Genomic DNA, 23085 nt, shown 5'->3' with positions numbered 1-23085 from the left:
GGAGCTGCAGTAGCAAACATATGGATGGGGGGGTCAGCCCTGCTGAATTCAGTGGGGTTTATGCTTGGGAGACTGGAATGAAACCTTGGGCAGCTTTCTCTCCACTGAACACTGAGGTCCAAACCTCTCCAGGCTCCCTCCTGGTCACCATTCATTCTCTGCCCGCTCCTCTTTTTTCCATATGTGAAATGCTTTGTTACTGTCCCCCAAAGATCCCTTTAATTTGATTTGGCTTGCGTTATTGGATGGGCAGTGGATGGATGGATGGATGGATGGATGGATGAATGGATGGATGGATGGATGGAAGGATGAATGGATGATGGATGGATGGATGGATGGATGGATGGATGGATGGATGGATGGAAGTTCCTTTGGCTTACATTATTGGGTGGATGGATGAATAGATGAATGGATGGAAGGATGGATGGATGGATGGATGGATGGATGGATGGAAGTTCCTTTGGCTTATGTTATTGGGTGGATGGATGAATAGATGAATGGATGGATGGATGGATGGATGGATGATGGATGGATGGATGGATGGATGGATGGATGGAAGTTCCTTTGGCTTACATTATTGGATGGATGGATGAATAGATGAATGGATGGAAGGATGAATGGATGATGGATGGATGAATGGATGGATGGATGGATGGATGGATGGAAGTTCCTTTGGCTTACGTTATTGGGTGGATGGATGGATGGATGGATGGATGGATGGATGGACGGATGGACGGACAGACAGACAGACATGCAGTAGTTCAGCCTGAGGGATGACTGTGGACTTTCAGAATTCTGGGAAGCGCTGTACAAACCCCTCATTTTTCCATAGCTACCCAAATCTGGCAGAGATCAGAAGCCCTCAGCTTTGGGTCTAGAAAAGGGACCCAAGGTGGATTCTCTAAAGGCGGGAGAAACTTTTGTTCTTACAGGTCGCCCTGGACTTACGGCCATTCACTTAGCAACCGTTCAACGTGATGACGGCACCGAAAAAAAACGGACTTGCAACCGATCTACAGACTCATGGCCATTGCAGAATCCCTAGGGTCATGTGACCAAAATGCAGTCGCTTGGCAACCGGCATGTATTTAGGATGGTTCCGGCATCCCCAGGGTCACATGACCGCTAGTTGTGATCTTCCCTGGGGGTGAAGGGAGGAAAGGGAGCACAAAGCAAGTCAGAGGGGGACGTCAGAGACACAAACAACAACCGCATGCGATTCACTTGGGAGCCGCAATTTTAAAAATGGTCATTAAAAAATGGGCGTGACTCAATTAAAAACCAGAGCGCTTAGCAATGGACATTCAGATCTCACTTATAGTTGTAGGTCCAGGACTCTCTGTGCTGGGCAGGAATCCACACATTGTGCAAACTCAGCCTCTAGACAGAGATGGAGCTTCACACTCTAGGCTGAGGTATCTGTTGGAGGAGGTCCAGGCACTCTCTGCCAGCTGCTCTATTTAATCAACCAATCAGAAATAGCACTGGAAGGGACCCTGGAGGTCTTCTAGTCCAACCCCCTGCTCAAGCAGGAGACTATTTGAGACAAGTGTTGTGGCCTGTTAACCACCGGCCCTTCCAGCAGCCGAATCAGAGGAGGAGGAAGAGGTGGTGTGGGAGTCAGGGTCAGCATCAAGGCAAACTGGGAGCTCTGAGGGGGAAGAGGGAATGGAGCTGGCAGAGAGAGAGAGAGAGAGAGAGACAGAGGCGGAGCCTGGGCTGGCCATCCACCCTCAGATGGAGAGTCAACAGCCCCCAGGTCTGGAGGTGGCTGATGAGGAAGAGGAGGAACAGCCGGGTCCAGTGCCTGACCCGCAGCTACACAGAAGGCAGAGGAGAGGAGAGCAGGGGAAATCTATGGGCCGGTCCTTGGGACAGAAGAGCCAGGTCTGGAGGTGGCTGATGAGGAAGAGGAGGAACAGCCGGGTCCAGTGCCTGACCTGCAGCTGCACAGAAGGCAGAGGAGAGGAGAGCAGGGGAAATCTATGGGCCAGTCCTCAGGACAGAAGAGCCACCGCTGCTAGCAAAGCCCCACCCTGACTCTGGGGATCAAAGGCAGGGGGCAGAGATGAATGGATGTGGCAGACAACTGGTCATCTCCCGGCCTGATGGACTTGTTAGTCCGCAGTGAGAGGGGGTTAGCCCTCAGTGCTGGGGCTGTTGGCGCTCCTAATAAAGGAATCTTTGAGTTCACTTCAGAGGGCTTGTCGTGTTTGGTCAGCTGGGTCAGAACAATAAGTGACTGTCCAGTCTCTTCTTATGAACCTCTACTGTTGGAGTATCCACAGCTTCTGGAGGCAAGTTGTCCTACTGGTTAATTGTGCTCACTGTTAAGGAAATTTCTCCTTAATTCCAGGTTGCTTCTCTCCTTGATGAGTTTCCCTCTGTTGCTCCTTCTTCTCCCTTCAGTTGCTTTGGAAAATAAATTGATTCCCCCTCTTCTTTGTGGTAACCCCTCAAATACTGGAAGACTGCTGTCATGTCACCCCTAGTCTTTCTTTTCTCTGGACTGGCCGTGCCCAGTTCTTTATTATTCCATCTTCAGAATTTTAGTTCTAAAACTGGGAGCTGGGAAGACAACATATGTGAGCTCCCAAGTCCCCCCAAAAAGCTAGATTGACATCTCAGGAGCAGACACCTGTCAAGAATGAAGTTCAACCCGCAAGAGGTCCTTTCAGGAAGTTCTTGGCTTGTTTGCCGGCCACTTTCTCCTTCCCATGGTTGTGGGAAAGCACAAGAGAATCGGCTGACCTTGACTAGATCCTAACTGATAAAGAAAGTTGAATTAGGAAGTGAATCATCGGCGGAATGCGCCTGGTCACGCTGGAGGTTTTGATGTTAAAAAGGAACATAAATCTAAATGTAGGTCTCTTGGCTTGGAAACAAGGTGGATTTTCAGAAGCTCAAAGCAAGGATAAGAGAGCCAGCGGGGAGAAGAATGCAGAAGGACAGAGGGACCTTGGAGGTCTTCTAGTCCAACCCATTTCTCATGCAGGAGACCCCAGAGCAGGGGTGTCCAATCTTGGAACTTTAAGACTGGTGGACTTCAATTTCCAGAATTCCCCAGCCAGCCGCGGAATTGAGGCCCACCAGTCTTAAAGTTGTCTGATTGAGAGACTCCTCTACTAAGTTCGAAATAAATAAATAAATAAATAAGGAAACCAGCTGCTCCACAAACAAGTCTAAATCTACCAGAAATCAACAATTTCAGCTTTTGGGGCTGAGTCTTCTCCTACAAGAGGAAATTGTTAAAGCAGGATGATGGGACAGGACTGAAGTTTGAGAGCAGAAATATTTAGGTAGTGATGGAAGAGAACATGTGCAGCTCAGGGCTGAACTGTGGGGTCCTTGGTGCTGTCTGAGCTTGGTGGTTTTCCTGGAGATGTTTCCTTACTTAACTACGAAAGTGCCAGAAGGGAGTGGAGTTTGTGGAGAGGAAGGAGGAGGAGGAATGGGGGAGGGGAGGACTTGATGTTCTCTAAGCTTGGTGGTTTCCTTGGAGATGTTTCATGAGCCAACTAGGGAACATCATCAGTGCTAGAAGGAAGTGGGATTTGTAGAAAGGAGGAGGAGGAGGAGGACTATGGGGTCCCTGATGCTCTCTGAGCTGGGTTGTTTCCTTGCAGATGTTTCATGACCCAACTAGGGAACATCATCAGTGCTAGAAGGGAGCACAGTGCTAGAAGGGAGGGGGTTTGTAGAGAGGAGGAGGAAGAGGAAGAGGAGGAGGAGGAGGAGGGGGAGGGGGAGGAAAAAGGGGAAGGAAAAAGGAGAAGGCGACTGTGGGGTTCTTGGTGTTCTCTTAGCTTGGTGGTTTTCGTAGAGAGTTTCATGACCCAACTAGGGAACATCATCAGTGCTAGAAGGGAGTGGGGGTTTACAGGGAGGAGACCGTGAGTTCTTGGTGCTCTCTATGTGATTTTCTTGCATAACTTTTATCTGCAAGAAAATATCTGCAAGAAAACCACCAAGCTCAGAGAGTGCCAAGGCCCTCATATTAAATTCGGGGGGAATTTAAGTCTCTTGAAAGGGACAAATTGCTTTCTCAGTTCCAGCAAGATCGTTGGCAGCATGGCTGGATTTTTACGGGTTATCTCTGAGCCTGGGTGAAGTGTGTCCAAGAACTGGGGGAGAGGCCCATTGCTCCTGCTTTTTAAGTTGGGCGGAGGAGGAACCCAAGACCAGCCAGCCCGGAAATTGAGGCTTGCCAAGAGGCTAGAGAAAGTCATAAAGAGAGAGTTGGGCAGTCCTGTTGAAAACGCTAGAAGCACAGATTGTGAAGAATAAATCTTGGTAGATTAGCTTCACTTCTCCGTCAGTCTACTAACTTCCTTAACAATACTGTGGCGGTAATATAAGCAGAATAGATATTGATATCAGAAAAAGAATTCGCAAAGTAAATCTTACTCAAAGTGTACTCAGCAGTGGTTTCTCATCCATGGTTGCTTAGGCACAAGGGGAAGCCCCAGGCTTTACAGATTTACAGAGTTGCAAGGAACCTTGTAGGTCATCTAATCCACCCCTCCACCCAAGCAAGAGACCCTTCTACACCATTTCTGAAGGGTGGAAGTCCAGTCTCTTCTTGAAATCCTCCAGGGATGAAGCTCCCACAACTTCTAAAGGCAACTTCTCTTCCATCGCTTGATTGCTCCCACTGTCAGAAAATTCCTCCTTATTTCCAGGTTGAATCTCTCCTTGTTCAGTTTCCATCCATTATTCCTTGTCTGGCCTTTGGGTGCTTTGGAAAATAGCTTGACCCCCTTCCTCCTCCTCTCTGGGGCAGCCCCTCAAATATTGGAGCACTGCTCTCCTGTCTCCCCTGGTCCTTCTCTTCCCTAGACCAGCCAAGCCCAGTTCCTGCAACCGTGCGTTGTATGTTTTAGCCTCCAGTCCCCTCATCATCCTGGTTGCTGTTCTCTGCACTTTTTCAAGAGTCTCAACATCTTTTTTTATAGTGTGGTGACCAAAACTGGATGCAGGACTCTAGGTGTGGCCTTACTAAGGCTTTATAGAATGGTATTACCACCTCCCTTGATCTCGATTGTATCCCTCCGTTAATGCAATTTAATAGGATTGCATTGGCTCTTTTGGCGGTGGCTGCACACGGCTGGCTCCCATGTAGCTGGTTGTCCACGCAGACTCCAGGATCCCTCTCCCAGTTCCTGCTATGGAGAAATCTGGTTTCACCCAGTCAATATGTGTCCTTTTGGTTTTTCTTGCCCAAGTGTAGGACTTTACTCTTCTCTACATTGAATTTCATTTTGTTGATTGCGTGGCTGCCATTCTGACTTGGTCTCAGGCGGAGAGATCCACTGGACAAGGAGACAGTCCTCTTGAGGGGGCTTCGGTGGATCTCTCAACTGCAGCCTCTGGGGCCCTCCCCTTTCTCTCCAGCCTCTCCCCTTTCAGCCCCCTCCCCAGGACCCAGACTGTGCTGGGCGAGTTGCGTAAAGCCACTTCTGCAGGGCAGGGCAGGGCAGGGAGCTCTTGAAACAAAGCGGCACATTCAGATCTTGCCTCATTGTTGACTCCAGGCCTGCCAAGCGACCTTTCGCGCACCCGCAGGAGTTGCCAAGCCCATCAGCCACAGCAAGCACAGGGGAAGCCCAAAACCCCGAGGGGGCAAATTACTCAGGAGCCAGGAGGGAGTCAGGCCAGATCAGCCCCATGTAAATTGCACCTATCCGTGGCTTTGAATCAGCCTGGCTGGGCTGCGGCGTGTCTGCTTACCTGGGGGGGGGAGACTAAGAGGGGGGGGCTTCCCAAACATGCAGAGGGTCCCCTCTTTGCCCCCCGGTGCTGGGGGGGGGTGAGATCCTCATTTTCTACCAAACAGAGCACAGTGTAGAAGCGATTCAAAAGTAGAAAAAGTTTTTCTTTATATATATATATTTTAATATAAAGGTTTTTGTGCCCTAGTATTTAGGGTAAGAAACACATGTAACAGATAACAGATAATCAGAAGGGACCTTATAGGTCATCTAGTCCAACCCCCTGCCCAAGAGGGAGACCCTACACCAGGGGTGGCTAACCTTTTTGGGCTCCTGTGCCAAAAAATTGTGCACGTGCTTGCATGCTCATGCTCATGTGCCAGCACTCAGAAGGCAATGTGCGCTCCCCCACGCCCCCTACGCATGCACTCACGATCCCGCCCGCCCACCCTGCCACCCCCTTACCTGCACTGCACCTCACAGCTGATTTTTGGCTAGTTTGAGTCCTTTTTCAGCCTCCCAGACATTACAGGAAGGCTTCTGCAGGCTTCTGCAAGCTTTGCAGGCCAAAAACTAGGCCCATTTCTTCACTTCCGGTATTTCCGGAAAAACAGGAAGTGACGAAATGGGCCTAGTTTTGGGCCCGCGGAAGCCTGAAGAAGACTTCCTCAGGCCTCTGGGAGGTTGAAAAAGGTGTGCCAGCACAAATGGCTCTACGTACCACCTGTGGCACACGTGTTATAGGTTCACCATGACGGCCTTACACCATTTCTGACAAATAGCAGTCCATTCTCTTCTTGAAACCTGTAATTCTACTCAAAGACATCATGGTTTTGATTGTATTGCTTTAGATGTTCCGTTGCTCTAAATAGCCACCTGATAGCTTTCTGATATCTTTGCCAGCAACCATGGAACAATTTTGTTTTGAGCAGTTTGAAATTAACTATTCCAATATGATTGGCAAACCTTGCAAGCAGCTTTTATAATTAAGCTTTCTCTGGGCACCAGACCTGTAGTTGGCACATATTCTGTTGTACGTTAAACTTGAGAACAAGCTACCACATGGCTGGAATTTGCTATTTTGGGAAGAAGTGTATTACCTCATGTTTATGTATTGCACTGCTCAGTATATGCAGATTTGGAAATCAATAAATTATTTGGACGTTGGGGGGAAAAAAAAGTAGAAAAAGTAATACCAAGCGCAGGAAGTCCTTGAGTTACGACTTACAATGGAGCCCTAATTTCCATTGCTAAGTGAGACCACTGTTTAAGGGAGTTTTGCCTCATTTTATGCCACCATTGTTAAGGGAATCCCTGCAATCTGATTGTAGTATATGTGCTGCCGAAAAGCACATATAAAAATCCTGATACTCATATAGGCTGACGATGCTGCTATTATCTCACAGGTGCCCATAAGGACTGAAGAGAGCAACTGCAACAAAATTAGGATACTGTAGGCAGAATTAAGTTTGCCCTTAGAGGTAAAAGGTAAAAGGTTCCCCTCGCACCTATGTGCTAGTCATTTCCGGCTCTAGCGGGTGGTGCTCATCTCTGTTACAAAGCCAAAGAGCCAGTGCTGTCCGAAGACGTCTCCATGGTCATGTGGCCGGCATGACTAAGTGCCTTCGAAGGCGCATGGAGCACTGTTCCCTTCCCACCAAAAGGGTCCCTATTTTTCTACTTGCATTTTTTTACATGCTTTCGAACTGCTAGGCTGGCAGAAGCTGGGACAAGGAACGGGAGCTCACTCTGTTACGCGGCACTGGGGATTTGAACCGCCAAACTGCCGACCTTTCTGATCACTGCATCCATTGTAGACAGACTCAGGTGAGCGCCAGGATTATGCGACACCCGTCAGTGTGCGAGGACCAGCCATAGGTCCCATTATTCAGGGCCATCTATTTCTATTCTAATTTAGGGGACTGAAGGTTAAAACATGTGAAGAACAGTTGCAGAAATTGGCTATGCGAGGGACGTGGTGGCTCAGTGACTAAGGTGCTGAGCTTGTCCATCTGAAAGGTTGGCACTTTGGCGGTTCGAATCCCTAGCACCACGTAACGGAGTGAACTCCTGTCACTTGTCCCGGCTTCTGCCAACCTAGCAGTTCAAAAGCATGTTAAAAAATGCAAGTAGAAAAATAGGGACCCCTTTGGTGGGAAGAGAACAGCATTCTGTGTGCCTTCGAAGGCGTTTAGTCCTGCCGGCCACATGACCACGGAGACGTCTCCGGACAGCACTGGCTCTTCTTTGGCTTTGTAACGGAGATGAGCACCGCCCCCCAGAGCCAGAAACGACTAGCACATAGGTGCTAAGGGAAGAACCTTTACCTAATCTAGGGGCAACATGGCGTTAGTCTTGTGATGTTTGAGGGAATGCCCCAGATAAAAGGGGGTTCAACCTCTTCTCCAAAGCCCCTGAAGGCAGGACAAGAAGCAACGGATGGAAACTGATCAAGGAGAAAAGCAACCTGGGATTAAGGAGGAATTTCCTGACAGTGAGAAGAATTCACCAGTGGGACAACTTGCCTCCAGAAGCTGTGGCTGCTCCACCACTGGAGGCTTTGAAGAAGAGACTGGAGAGCCATTTGTCTGAAATCATATTCGGTTTCCTGCTTGGGCAGGGATTGGACTCCAAGGCCCGCCACCGACTCTGTTGTCCTGTTCTTCAGTAATCACAGAGTGTGGTGAGCTGTTGCTCTGTGTCGAGGACGCTGCATTAGTCTGGACAATGCTCCTTTTTGCCCGGTCTATGAAAGTCAGCCGCCACTCCACAAGTGTGCCAAGACAATTGTTTACCTGGTTGTTCCCGCCCCTTGGGTGTCCAAGATCAAGGACTGTGGTTAAGAGAAGACATGGCCTTCCTGCACTGCACCCATCTCGGATTTTCTGCCGACCAAGAGGCATTCTGTCTCTCAGGATTTCATTTCATCCAAGACACCTTCACCAACTTACTTGTAGGTGAGAAGGAAGAACAGGATTCACCCAAGTGGCATTTCAAATCTTCAAGTGATTTCTCTCCAGCATTTGGGGTCTAGGCTAAAGGATCCAGATATCACAGAAAGCAAAAAAATCTCCCCTGCATCGATTTCTGGATGCAAACCGAGAAGTTGGCCCAAATCCATTTATGGTACCTGTGGTTGAATCCAGCCCAAAGCTCCTTTCCTGCACTGAGTCATTCCCTTTCTGTGTTCCTCCTTGTATCTCCAGAGGCTTCTGGAAAGTCCACCAGCAAACGTGAGCCCAGCATCCTTCTTGTCCTGGAGTCTGAAGCGCAGGAAGATCACCGTGGTCATTCCAAGCCCAAATGTTCTACACTGTGGACTCCTTGCTGAACCAGAGAGTGTCAAGATAGGACGGAGTGAAGATGTTCTCCACTCTCTGCTGGCATGACATGTTCATCACCCAAGGTCTTCTTAAGCCTTTCCTGTAAAATGAGAGGTCCATACACACGTCCTCCCACCTTTTAGGTCCAGCCCAATATTTCACTTGACCCCTTGAGCACCTTCTCCATTGTTCGGACACCAAGAGCAGCCTTTCATCCTCCTGGCCAGGGGTGGGATTCTACCAGTTCGCACCTATTCGCTAGAACCAGTTGTTAACATTCTAAGCAGTTCGGAGAACCAGTTGTTAGAAGAAATTACTGGGCTAATCCTGTAAGGAAGGCAGGAAGGAAACATTCTGGGGTTGCTTACAGAAACTGCCTCTCCATTAATTCTTATTACATTCTTGGCAGGACTAGACTTCCTGTCTCAGGAATTTCTCTGGGGTTTTCTTCCCCCTCCTTTGCTGGTACTTTGCTTGTGTGGAGTGACCATTCACAAAGTTACAATGGCACTGAAAAAAGTGACTTTTGACCGTTTTTCACACTTACGACTGTTGCAGCATCCCCACGGTCACGAGAGGCCAGGCGAGGAGATGCGTGCCTCGATGTGAGTGATATTGAGTGGGCCACACCCAGCCAATAACATGACCACCAAGCCACGCCCACCACCTAAGCCACGCCCACAGAACCGGTTGTTACAACATTTGAATCCCACCGCTGCACCTGGCCCATTTTTCCTGCTATCTCACCAGCCTCTCTGAGGTGCCCTACCCAAGAGCTCCTTACAGGAAGCCACCAGCACCCATTGCCAGCAGCCAGCAGCCCCAACGCATGGGAAACTCCTTGGAGCTGTGATGTGGCCAAAGGCTCTGCCCAGTTGCATCACTTCAGGGCCCGGAGCCACCCCAGGCATTGACCGGGCTCCTGCTTCTCCTCTGGAAAGCCCCAGGCAGGCTGAGCACGGCCCATGCCGGGAGGCTGCAGGATCCACCAAGGCTGAGGAATCCGAGAGCTGATGCCCAGCAGGTGGAGCGAACTCTCCTGGCACGTCTGAATCACCTGCTTGGTCGACCGGTCAGTTCCAGCTTGCGTTCAGAACTGGCAGCTTCCTGGTTTTTGCATGGGGTGGGGGGGGGAGGGAGGGAGAACCAGCTGTGACACCTGATTCCTTGCAATTGCACAAGAGCCGAGAGCTGCTTGCTCACCCGGGTGCCGTCTTTTCCCTCCCCTCCCTCCACCCTCCCCCTCTGCCAGCCACACCTGGGAGAGCTTAAAGCTTGGCCTGAGGCAGGCCGGATCCCACAGCTTCCTTTGGTCACAGCCACCATGACACCCAGGAGAGGCAGCTGCCCGCTCCTCCTCTTCTCCCTGGTGGGTCTCCTCATGGCCTGTGCTCAGGAGCCTGGCGTGGCCGGACAGAACACTACAGGTGGGTGGAAGGGCCGGCCCTGCCCAGCCTCCCCAGGAGAAGAAAGAAGGAGGCCTCCTTCTCTGCCCCCTGTCCCCCGAGTAGTCTCGGCACAGGCCTGCCTCCTCCAGGGATGGGAGGGTGGGCTGGGGGGAGATTCCATGGGGCACCTGGGTGGACCGAGGACCCTCTCCCGCTCTAGCCCCTCTTCTGGGGGCATCTGGGTGGCAGCAGTGGAGCGGGGGGGGGAGAAATGCCCACCATCCCTGGCAAGGGAGCTCCGTCACCAGGTGGCACCCACGGCTCAACCTCTCTTCCAGAGGCTGCAGAGAAAGCTGGCGTCTGTCCCCAGGCAGAACTGGAGAGGCCCGATGGGAACTGCACGGAGGAGTGCCAATCTGATGCCCGCTGCGAGGGGAACCAGAAGTGCTGCCGGACAGGATGTGGGACTTCCTGCCGGATCCCAGACGGTATTCCCAGGCGGCTCTTGACGGTTCCAGCTGCTCTTCAGCTGGTCAAAATCAGCCCTCTTCTGCCTTTGCCCAAAACGCTGAATCACAGGGTAGCAATTGGCCAGAATTTGTGCAAGGGGTTAAGACACACACACACACACACACACACACACACACACTTGCTCGGGAGCATAGAAAAACACCACCGCAGGGACTGCAGGGAGTCTGGCACTGAAACCCCTTTAGCAGAGCCCCAGGGGGATGCTGTGGCTCATGGGACCACTTCTCCCCTTGCCTTTCGGCCCTTAGTGTCACCTCCAAGAGGCTGGGTTTGCCGGCTGCCATCATGGGGTCCAGGAGCTCTTGATCTCTTGAATCGGTCGGTCTCCAAGGCCTTCTGGGCAGCACCTGCTCCCGAAGACCTTTTCCAAAGATTGGCCAAGTGGAAGGTCCATGGGTGGAGCCGCCTGCTGTTCCCGGAGCTTCTCCTGAGCAGCTGGCTCTGAGCGGCTCCACTGTGCTCAATCGAGAAAGAGAGGATCAGAAGGGACCATCTGGATCCCTTGAAGATCTTATCCCTTGAAACAAAGATTTGGGGCTGGAGGGGTCAAGAGAAGGGAACAGATTTGTGCTTGATGGGCTTTTGCATAACTGAGTGTGGGGGAGGGGACGTTCTCTAGGGCAGGACTCGTTGTGGGTGGCAGAACTGGCACGCCATGAAAGGGGGGGAGGAAACTGTCCCAGCTACCATATGGATAACTTCTAAGGCTTTCAATAACTGACCTCAGTTTAGTTGTTGTTATGAGGGGTCCCGGGTGCTCTCTGAGCTTGATGGTTTTCTTGCAGACGTTTCACGACCCAACTAGGGAACATCATCAGTGCTAGAAGGGAGCGGGGTTTGTGGAAAGGCAGAGGAGGAGGACTTGATGCTCTCTGAGCTTGGTGGTTTTCTTGAGGATGTTTCATGACCCAAATAGGGAACTTCATCAGTGCTAGAAGGGAGTGGGATTTGCAGAGAGAAGGAGGAGGAAGAGGAGGAGGAGGAAGAGGAGGTGGAAAGGAGGAGGAGGAGGAGGAGGAGGAGGAGGAGGAGGAGGAGGAGGAGGAGGGAGGAGGAGGAGGAGGAGGAGGAGGAGGAGGAGGACTAGAGGGTCCTTGGTTCTCTCTGAGCTTTGTGGTTTTCTTGCAGACATTTCATGACCCAACTAGGGAACATCATCAGTTGTAGAAGGGAGTGGGATTTGCAGAGAGAAGGAGGAGGAGGAGGAGGAGGAGGAGGAGGAGGAGGAGGAGGAGGAGGAGGAGGAGGAGGAGGAGGAGGAGGAGGAGGAGGAGGAGACTAGAGGGTCCTTGGTTCTCTCTGAGCTTTGTGGTTTTCTTGCAGACATTTCATGACCCAACTAGGGAACATCATCAGTTGTAGAAGGGAGTGGGATTTGCAGAGAGAAGGAGGAGGAAGAGGAGGAGGAGGAGGAGGAGGAGGAGGAGGAGGAGGGGGAGGAGGAAAGCAGCAGCAGGAGGAGGAGGACTAGAGGGTCCTTGGTTCTCTCTGAGCTTTGTGGTTTTCTGGCAGATGTTTCATGACCCAACTAGGGAACATAATCAGTGATAGAGTGTGGTTTGTAGAAAGGAGGAGGAAGAGGAGGATTGTGGGATCCTGGAGTTCTCTGAGCTTGTTTATTTTCATGACCCAACTAGGTAACATCATCAGTGTTTTATTGGTTAGTTGTTATTTAGTTATTTAGTTACAGACAGTCCTTATTCTGGAATTGGGAGCAAAATGTCCATCGCTAAGCAATTTCATTGCAAAGCAAGGGCACGCAAGAGGTGCCAGTTAGGAGGGGAATTCCAGCGACCCAGTTGTAAGCCTCATTCAGCATCACCCTGACTTCAAACAGTTAATGAATGGACGATTGTAAATCAAGCACCATTCGTTCTTTAGAACGGTGATACAGCCCTCAATCTTATAACCACCGTTGGCTGCTTCCCAATGAACATTAAAGATATTTAGCTATTTTCTGCATGTTTATCCTGCTTTCTGGCAATGGTGACATCTGAGAATTCCCCACCTCTTTACACAAAGGAAGCTTTGCCCTCCAACTCACCCGCTGTAGAGGGAGGGAGATGGGCTGGCAGGAGCATCTCCCAGGCAGCTCCTGTAGGGGGCGTGCACAGCGGTGTATGAACCATTAAACGTCAATATGTACAGAGCAGGGAGGGCACCAAGATTTGTCAGTGCTTAGGGCACCAGTGAGTTTTAATCTGCCACTGGGCACGTGGGTGAGGCCAGAGGGCCCTGCCGCCCATGTGTCGATCCCAGGCGGAGGAGCAGGCCCCCTGCTGGAAATGACCAGGTTCTGCTGACCAACTGGACCCTTCTTACTCGGGGAGAGCGGTTGTGAAACCTTCATGGTCCTCAGCTGCTGGTCAGGTGCCCTGCTATAGGACACACCCTCCCCTTTCCCCAGACAGACTTCCTGGCAACGGTGAAACTGTGCTGGCTCCTTGCCAACTGAAAGGGACCTTGGAGGTCATCTAGTCCAGGGGTCGCCAACCTTTTGGACCTCAGGGACCCCCAAACTCATAATTTTAAATCCCAGGGACCACTAGCCGGTTCTGTGGGTGTGGCCTAATTTGTGGGTGTGGCTTGGTTGGGCACGGCTTGTATGTAAATATTATAAATATTTATATAAATATTGATTTTTTTTTTATTAAAAAAGAGCAACTTTTACCCAAGATCAGGCCAAGCAGGCAGGCAGATTGAGTTGCTCACAGAATCACAGATTCATTCAGAGATCTACCTATCTGCCATCAGCTAGCTCAGTCTGTCACATAAAATTTGCCAGCAAACTCACAAAATTAACTCACAACACGCCATGTATGTAAATATTGAATTTTTTATTTAAAAAAAACAATTTTTACCCAAAATCAGACAAAGCAGCCAGATTGAGTTGCTCACAGAATCATTCAGTGATCTATCTATCTGCCATCGGCTAGCTCAGTCTCTCAATTTTGCTTGCCGTGAGTCTGCACTGAATTTGCTTGCAAGAAAACCTTCAGTCCTAAGGGAAGCAGAGCCGAAGATCTAAAGACTAGCTAGAAAGCAAAAAATCCAACCATTTCCTGCTTCCTAGCTAATCTAAATCTCCCGGCACGGCAGAACAGATGATGGTTGGAAAAAGGAAAAATAACATTTTTAGCAGGCAAGTTTGCTGGGTAAGGAGTGAGCGGATGGGGAGGGTTCCCGCAGGCCATGTGGATGGTGCAGCCTTGTGGTTCTGCGCAGCCTGGATTAATTGCTTTTTGGGGGGGGGCTCTTGGGGTGAGCTTTCTCTGCGGCCCACCAAAATTTTCTCAAGGCCCACCAGTGCGCCGTGGTCCACCGGTTGGCGACTGCTGATCTAGTCCAACCCCTTGCTCAAGGAGGAAACCCTAGACCAGGGGTGCCCAAACTTGGCAACTTTAAGGTGTGTGGACTTCAACTCCCAGAATTCTCTAGCCAGCTAGGCCTGCTTTTTTCTCTCTCTCTCTTCACCTCTTAAAGTGGAAAGAGATTGCCGAGGAAGGGACTGCAAGAGAGTAAGCTCGGCTGGCTGGGGAATTCTGGGAGTTGAAGTCCACACACCTTAAAGTTGCCAAGGTTGGACACCCCTGCCCTAGACCATCCCAGATAGATGGCTGTCCAGTCTTTTCTTACAAAAAAAAAAAAACAACAGTGTTGGAGCCTAGCCACAACGTCTGAAGGCCGGGAATTCCACAGATAGATTGTCCTCACTGTTCGGAAGCTTCTCCTGAATTCTAGGTCAGTAAGAGCTAACCTTTTCGTCATTGCGTGCATAATGCAATGCGCACGTAACCCCCGTACCCCCTGTTCATGCGTGCTCGACACCCCTTGCACCGGGGTGGGATTCTACCAGTTCGCACCTATTCGCTAGAACCAGTTGTTAACCTTCTAAGCAGTTCGGAGAACCGGTTGTTAGAAGAAATTACTGGGCTAATCCTGTAAGGGAGGCAGGAAGGAAACATTCTGGTGTTGCTTACAGAAACTGCCTCTCCGTTAACCCTGATTACATTCTTGGCAGGACTAGACTTCCTGTCTCAGGAATTTCTCTGGGGTTTTTTTCCCCTCCTTTGCTGGTACTTTGCTTGTGTGGAGTGACCATTCAAAGTTACAATGGCACTGAAAAAAGTGACTTATGACCCTTTTTCACACTTACGACTGTTGCAGCATCCCCACCGTCATGAGAGGCCAGGCGAGGAGATGCATGCCTCGATGGGAGTGATGTTGAGTTGGCCACACCCAGCCAGTCACAGGACCACCAAGCCATGCCCACCACCTAAGACACGCCCACAGAACCAGTCGTTAAAAAAATTGAATCCCATCCCTGCTCCTGTGTGCACTGCGTGCCTCTGTGCATGCACATGCATGTCCGGTGTGCTCCCCACCCCTCGCGCATGCACGGCAGATACCTGATGATCAGCTGGCTGGTGGGAGGCGTTCACGCATGCACAGTGGTCCTGATCCAAGGCGATGGCTTGCGTGCCAGCAGAGATGGCTCTATAGCGCCACTTCCGGCACGTATGCCACAGGTTCGCCATCATGGTTTTAGGTTGCTTCTCTCTTTGATTAGTTTCCAACTTTTGTTTCTTTTCTTACCTCCTGGTGCTTTGGAAAATAAGTTGGTTTCTTTTTGGCAGCCGGTCAAATCCTGGCAGGCTGCTATCATGTCCCCCTTCCTCCTTCTTTCCTCTAGACTGGCCAGACCCAAACCCTGCAACTCTTTTTCGTGTGTTTTAGTCTCCAGGCCTTTAATCCCCTCGGCGGCTGTTCTTTGCATCTTTTCCAACGTCTCAACATCTTTTTTTGTAATGCAGTGACCAAAACTGGATACAGTATTCTAGGTGTGGCTTTACTAAGGCTTTAGGAAGCAGTACTAAGACTTTACGCGATTTTGATTCGACGCCTCTGTTTATATACAACCCAGGATTGTGTTAGCTTTTCTGGCTGCTCCCACACATGGCTGGCTCATGTTTAAGGGATCGTCCACTAGGACTCCAAGGTCCTTCTCACAGTTCCTGGTCTTTGAGCCGGATTTCGCCTAATCTGATACCTTTGGCTTTTCCTGCCTAGGTGTAAAATCTTGCATATCTCCACATTAAGTTTCATGTTGTTGTCTAGGGCCCATTTTTCCTGTGTGTGTGTGTGTGTGCGTGTGTACATGTGCATGCATGTGTTTGTTTGTGGTTGTCTGTGTGTCTGTGTGAAGTTTTTTTTACCTGCAATGAATGCACAACTTTAAAAACAGGCAGAACTCTGATTGTGTTGTTGCCTCCTTGTGTGTTTGGACGGTGCTCTGCAAGTCCCCTGTCTGGGATCCTTTGATTTGGGATCCTGTGCTGAGCACCAGGTTGCTCTCCATGGCCCCGAGCCAACCGGACTCTCTCGCATTGATTTCCATTCATGGTATTTTCTGAATCTAATTTGAGCTAAATAATAGTCTTGGGCTACTTTCCCAGCTCCCGATGTTCCAGCCGTTGCTGTACCCCAACCCAGAAGTGATATCTATATATATACTTCCATATGTTGCTGAGCTTTACCCCACACTCTTCTTCTTTTCCCCAAGATTCCCCCTCTGCCCCACCCAATTCTCTTCCCCCAGCCTCCTTCCCATCCTGGAGCTGCTTCTCCACCGACCTAGCTTGGCATTAGGGGTGTGGGTGGCCCAGGAGCTGCTTCCTCCAAGGTTGGAGGCTTCTCTGGAATTGGGCTAATTCTCTCTTCTTTGCAGAATTGCGAGGCTCTTCCTGGGACACTGTGTGCTTCCTCTGGCACACGGAGAGGACTTCCCCTGCCCCCCACCCCAAAAAAAGCACACCTGCCATCCTTTCCCAGCTGACTCAGAGCTGAGCGGAGGGCAACGGAGCTACTGGATTGTCTCCGGGCGTGTGTTTTTCCTGGGCGGGGTCCTCCGGTCTGCTTTCATCTGCATTCCTTACCATGAGAAGAACAAGGGGGGGGGGAACATGGCTGGTGGGGGGGGCGAGGAAGGAGGTTCAGAGGAGCCTGGCAGGATGACGGTAGTGCCAGGAGTGGGGTGGGGAGTGGCGGGTCTCCTCTTCCAGCGGCAACCCTTGAGTCCTTCTAGGAAGTTGGCTAGGAAGAAAACCATCCACGGTTTGGGCTTCTTGCTCAAGGAGCAAAGGTGACGAATATAGCTCATCCCCTGTCAGGTGCCAAGAATCAGGGCCCCCCCGGTTAAGTTCCCGTGAAGCTGACGTATTCCTCACTACGTGAATCTAATCATCTAAAGGTCAGCACTAAACTGGCACCAGATTAGAATCAACAGAATTCGAGAAGGGTTTGACTTGGATCATTTATGGAAGCGTAAGGATTCCAGGCTGGTTCCTCTCTTGACTCCGACCCTGTTTCAATCTGTCCTTTTTCCTACCTCCCAAGAGGAGCTAACCAAATCCAGCCACCGAGATGGGGGATGATCCCTTGAAGATGTCTCAGCTTGTAGGGAGATGACTGAGGACTCGGCTTCTCAGGGCAAGTCAACTTCCTTTGGTCCTGTAGCTTCTTCTGTGTAGACAGCAATGTTCCTGAGCATATCAGGATATTCTACGTCACGGTCCTTATATCGTGCCAGAGCAGTTTTGCCTTTGGATGCCAGGCCCTGCTTGTATTCCAGCAAGCAAAGGACAAGACTCTCGAAAATCTTCCCCGGTGGCCCTTTGGAAGTCCTGGGAAGGGGCAGAAGCCTCAGTGTTCTTCTAGAATGGAGATGTTTCTTCATGCAGGGGCTGAGATGTGGTTGGCCCTTCTCCGGCATCTTCTATGAGTTCTTTGGAGAAGGAGGTCCCAGGAGATCCATTCTCACCCCTGAATGATAACGGACAGTGTGGTGGGCCTGGATGAGCAAATAGCAACTGTGTCCTGCTTGAATTCAGCCCATCTCTTTCCATTGAGACCTGCACAGCCTTCAATCCCAGACTCCAGATGTTACTGGTGCTGCCTGAGGTGTGAGGCACCGTTGGGTACCCTCAGCATCTGTTGATGACGTGTCCCTCTGAACCAAAGACTGACATCTTCGAGAGTTTCCATATCGTGTTAAAAACGAATGAGGGAGAGGATGATAATCTTCCAAGGGAGAGCCCATTGGGCCAATCTCTCCTCACCCACAACCCTCAAATGGAGACATTCACAGAAGAAGGAGGGGAACTGCTCTCACGCAGGGCCCCCCAACCCAACAAGGAGGATGCCTGTCAACTGTCCGACTAATAGATCCAATAAAAGCAGGTATATTCAGGAACTCAAAGTACATCATTCCGACACGGAAGAAAGCAAAGCCGACTCTAAATTTTCTCGCGCAACCCTGCAAAGCTAAACGTAAGTTTCACCCCCTCCTCCCAGGGAATCGGTCCCATTGTCCAGTTAGGAATGGGGCCTGTTGTTTTGATAACAGTCCACGTCTTGGCAGACACCTCCAGAAGCGTCCTTGGCTCTCACGGTTGGAGATTGTAGCCTCCGCATCCCGTCGCGCCCTTCCTTTGCCCCAAGATCTTTGGAAACTTGAAAAGCAATGATGGTCACAAGAAGCGGAAGCATTTTTCAGTCTTGACAATCCCACGAGCAACAGTTACAAAGCCACTCAAGAAGTCTTATGAGATCGGGGCGGACCTGCTGCCCCCACCACCACCGGTGGGGACCACTGAGGTGTCCCTCCCATATCAAGGCCACACCCTGATGGAAAGGGGTCCAATTAATCTGGGGGGCCGGTACAGCCGAATCAGGAGAGCTGGTGACACGAAGGCAAGGAGATCTTTGGTATAAGTAAGTCTGCTGAAATGATGAAGAACCTTTTGGGCTCAATGTATCAAAAAAAAAAATTGAAAAATGCCTAACTTGACACACCTATGCCTATGCAGACACACACACACACACATACAAGGGAAACATATGTTTTTACATACAGGTAGTCCTCAACTTACAGGAATTCATTTAATGACCATTCAAAGTTTCAACGGTGCTGAAAAAGTGACGTACTTTTTGTCCTTTTTCACCCTTGTGGCCACTGCTGCACCGCCATGGTCACATGATCAAAATTCAGGCACTTGGCAACTGACTCATACTTATGACAGTTGTACTGTCCGTGGGGAAGGGGCAGGGTGTTATGTGATCAACCGTTGAAACCTTCTGACAAGCAAAGTCAAGGGGGAAGCCGCACTCACTTAACAACGGTATTACTAACTGAATAACTGCAGTGATTCACTTTAATAACCGCGTCAGGAAAGATTGCAACGCGGGGCAAAGTTCACTTAACAAACGTCCCGCTTAGCAGCAGAAATGTTGGGCTCAGCTGCAGTCGTAAGCCGAAGGCTACCTGTATTCATGTATTTATCTTTATTTAAATACAGCCCTATTGTGTCTGTGAGCCTCAGGGTCTGCTGTGTGCCACTTCCCTTCAGGCGCTGTTATTTCTGTGAAAGACCCTTGCAGCCCATCCGTGCCCACTCCAGGTGGAACGCGGTTTACCTTACTGGACCTGCTTCGAAAACAGCTTTTCTATAAGAGCTGCAACACGTTAAAACTGCTAGAGAGGATAGAGATGATGAAATTAGCCAAGCGGATGAAAGGTGAGTGGCTCCAGAGGCCACAGAGGGCACGGCGCTCCCTCCTGCGGCTTCTGGTGGGCACTCTGCCTTCTTCTCCAACAGCCTCCGAAAACCACGCGAGAAGAGGGCATGCCTTCAAGGACAGTTGTTGGGGGTCATGAATGCTCATCCCGAGGCGTGGCGTCGTGTCACCTGGGACACACGTGCCATAGTGCATCAGCCGTGTCCCTTCCTGAGGTGGGAAAATTCACTGGGGCCGTCTCACCATGGCCAAACCAGTGTGGCAATCGGGCCGCGGCTATCTCAGTGCGGCCAACTCTCCCCACAGGACAACTTGCCATGGGAGAATTCCATGCAGGATAACTCCACACGATAAATGTCCCCCAAAGGGAAATAACGTAGAAGAAACAGGGGTGGGGAAACGTTTATCACATTGAGTGATCCCACGTGGATTGTCCCGTGGTGAGTTGGCCGTGGTGAAATGTCCATCCGGAGCTGAGCACGACAAAACGGCCACAGGGAGTTGGCTGCGGCAAGTAGACCCCTCCGAGCAGCCCAGATTGGGTGACGCTTCTCCACCCCTTCACGTCTTGCTTCTGTTCTTGCTTCTGCCCATACGAGGTGCCTCCTGAAGCCTATCTGGCGTTGTGCAACAGGCAGCTGTTTGCAGGGCACCCTGAGGATGCCAGCAGCTGCTTGTGCTGGGGGTTCTGTTTTGGTTTCCGGCGCCTGTCCAGCTGAAACTAACAAGGTTTGAAAACTCTACATGGCTCAGAGCCGGTTGTTTAAGGGGGCCCCTCCCCCCAATCTGGACATTGTCCAGAATTGCAGACGAGGCCTGGAATTTCTGCTGCAGAGCTTGAAGCAGGCTGGGCCGCCTTGAGTCCAGGCAGCCTTCTTGCCAGAATGGTAAGAAATCACCAAGTTGCCCCCAGTCTCACTGTTAAACAATTTGTGGGGGTGGGGAATTGGGGGCTGTTCAAGGCACAGTATACCCAGTGCCTAGACTAGGGCCAGACCGCATGATTTCTCAGCCTCTGGAGTACACAACAAAATAGCAGCTGCAGAGAGCCGGTGTGGATGAGCTGGGGGTCAGGCCCCAAATGTGCTTCTTGCAGTGTCAAAATGTGGGTGGGGGCAGCTAGGAATCCCTCTGGGCGGTTCTGCTCTTGCAGCTCCTGCCGTGCTTTGTGAAGACCGTTCCAATGAAGAGGCTCCTGGTTCTTCCTGGCTGGGACTTCGAAGGACACTCCAGGGCTTCTCTCGAAACAGTGGGTTCAAGACAGGGGTGGGCAGCTGGGGGGGGGCTCACAGGGGCTCAGGAGAGCCCCTAGCTAAGACTCTGCAGGGCTCAGAGAGCCCCCAATAACTCAGAAAGACAAGCAGCGAGGGAAAGCTCTTAATAGGCTTAATTGAACTTCTGGGCATTCAGCCAAAGCATTTCACACCTGGTAATAGTGAGGCAAGCTAGATAAACAATCCACTCAGCGCTTATGAGGGAGAAACATTGAGAAAATCAGATAGCACAGCCACAAGCCTCCGAGGGGATTCATTCCCAAATAATAAGAATCCGCTAACTCCCCAGAAACTCCACTAAGACTCCCAAGATCCCTCTCACAGTCACTGCTGTTGAGCCTGCTTTCACCCGGTCTTTGATTTAAGTATTAAACGCACAAAATAATAAACAACATTTGGGTACATTATCTTTTTTTAGGTTATTAGGGCAAAGAAGCGGTCGAGTTGGCCACACCCAGCCAGCCACATGACCACCTGATCACATGACCACCTGATCACAGGACCACCTGATCATAGGACCACCTTGCCATACCCACCCAGCCAGTCATTAGGGCAGAGAGCCCCTTGCTAAAAAACGTGAAGCCCACCCCTGGTTCGGGACCCCACCCCCCAGGCTGTGCCTACAAGCAGCAAATCCCCCCTAGAGCAGGACCGATAGATACTCTCCCCAGGACTTTTGCAGGCTCCCTCTGGTTTCTGTGATGTTCCCCCCACACCCCCAGCAAGGACTTCCCAACTCACACCTTGCTCTTCTCTCTTGGCAGAGAAAGCCGGGTCCTGCCCAGATGTGGACATGCCCATCCCACCTCTGGGTATTTGCAGAACCACGTGTCAATCAGATTCGAACTGTCCAAACATCAAGAAGTGCTGCAAAAATGGCTGCGGGTTCATGTCTTGTTCAACGCCCAAAGCCTGAGGTGAGCATCTTCGGTTCATGGGACACCCACGGAAGGGGGATGTCTTGGGGTGCAAAGGGCCCCTTTGCCAGAGAGCAAGAAAAAGCCCTCCCTGGCTCAGCAGAAGCCCCTCTCCCCAGACAGGGGAGGGACACCAACCCAGAGCCTGGACCCACCACCAAGGTGCAAGATGGAGTACAGAGCAGAGGTGGTGAATTCAGCCAGTTCTGACCGGTTCTGGAGAACCGGTAGTGGAAAGTTTGAGTCGTTTGGAGAACTGGCAAATCCCACCTCTGACTGGCCCCGCCAACCCCACCTCTTCTCTGCCTCCCATTGAGTCCCAGCTGATGGGCTGGGTCTCCTTTGGTTGCCCTGCACAGGAGAACGGAGCTGGAAAGCAGGTTAGCGGGGTGAGGAAGGAATGGGGATTTTGTATCCTTCTGCCACGCCCACCAAGCCACACCCACAGAACCAGTAGTAAAAAAAAATTTGAATCCAACCACTGGTTCAGACAGAAGGAAACCCCCACAAGGAAAAAGAGGTCCAGGAAAGGAGACCATCTGGAGAAAAGAAAGATTAGGAGTGTCGTGATAGAAGTATTCGAGTATTTGAGAGGCTGCCACAAAGAAGAAGGGGTTAACTTATTTTCCAAAGCACCTGAAGGCAAGGCAAGAAAAAAGAGAGTCTCAGAATTAATAGAATAACAAGGTTGGAAAGGACCTTAGAGGTCTTCTAGTCCAGCCCCCTTCTACAGCAGGAGACCCTATACCTATACCATTACAGGACTGTCCAGTCTCTTCTTTAAAACCTCCAGCGATGGAGCGCCCATGACTTCTGGAGATAAGCTCTTCCACTGGTTAATTATGAAATTTCTCCTTAATTTCAGGTGGTTTCTCTACTTGATGAGTTTCCATCCGTTGTTTCTTGTCCTGCCTTCTGGTGCTTTGGAAAATAGCTTGACCCCCTTCTCCTCTCTGGGGCAGCCCTTCAAATATTGGAACACAGCTATCCTGTCTCCCCTGGTCCTTCTCTTCACTAGACCGGCCAGGCCCAGTTCCTGCAACTGTTCTTCATATGCCTTAGTCTCCAGTCCCCTCATCCTCCTGGTTGCTCTTCTCTGCCCTCTTTCCAGAGTCTCAACCTCTTTTTTTACATTGTGGTGACCAAAACTGGATGCAGGACTCTAGGTGGGGCCTTACTAAGGCTTTATTTCTCCTTTGTTCTGCAGATACAGCTCAGGCTGGGGAATCCGATGCATTCACAGGACTGGACTCTGAAGAAATGGCCGTGATACCCGTGACCTCCTTCCTGCCCAGGCCCACCCAGGCCTCTACGCTGGAGACCCTCCAAGCCTCCCTCTTTTTCAGTAAAGCTCTCATCTCTCA

The 23085-nt window shown here is 50.7% G+C and overlaps 1 protein-coding gene across 3 annotated transcripts in view; it reads left to right on the top strand.

The window, feature by feature from the left end:
• Positions 1-23085, top strand: part of LOC113452065 (waprin-Phi1-like) — a 28572-nt gene extending 5487 nt beyond the window's left edge. Inside the window, exons 1-5 of one of the 3 annotated variants that reach the window (XM_087931968.1) lie at positions 10287-10461; positions 10761-10910; positions 19362-19529; positions 21569-21721; positions 22929-23085. In XM_087931968.1, coding sequence (XP_087788094.1) covers positions 10359-10461; positions 10761-10910; positions 19362-19529; positions 21569-21720 — 573 coding nt within the window. In that variant the 5' untranslated portion in view covers positions 10287-10358 and the 3' untranslated portion in view covers position 21721; positions 22929-23085. Of the gene's footprint in view, positions 1-10200; positions 10462-10760; positions 10911-19361; positions 19530-21568; positions 21722-22928 lie in introns of those variants that run through there. The other 2 variants (XM_026723471.2, XM_087931969.1) reach the window with 2 other exon arrangements.

This window comes from Pseudonaja textilis, chromosome 3 (assembly GCF_049901715.1).
Source record: "Pseudonaja textilis isolate UNSWEBS1 chromosome 3, rPseTex1.2, whole genome shotgun sequence".
In the NCBI taxonomy this organism is placed as follows: domain Eukaryota; kingdom Metazoa; phylum Chordata; class Lepidosauria; order Squamata; family Elapidae; genus Pseudonaja; species Pseudonaja textilis.
The sequence above is the reverse complement of the archived record's forward strand: the minus strand, read 5'-3'. Positions and strand labels throughout refer to the sequence as shown.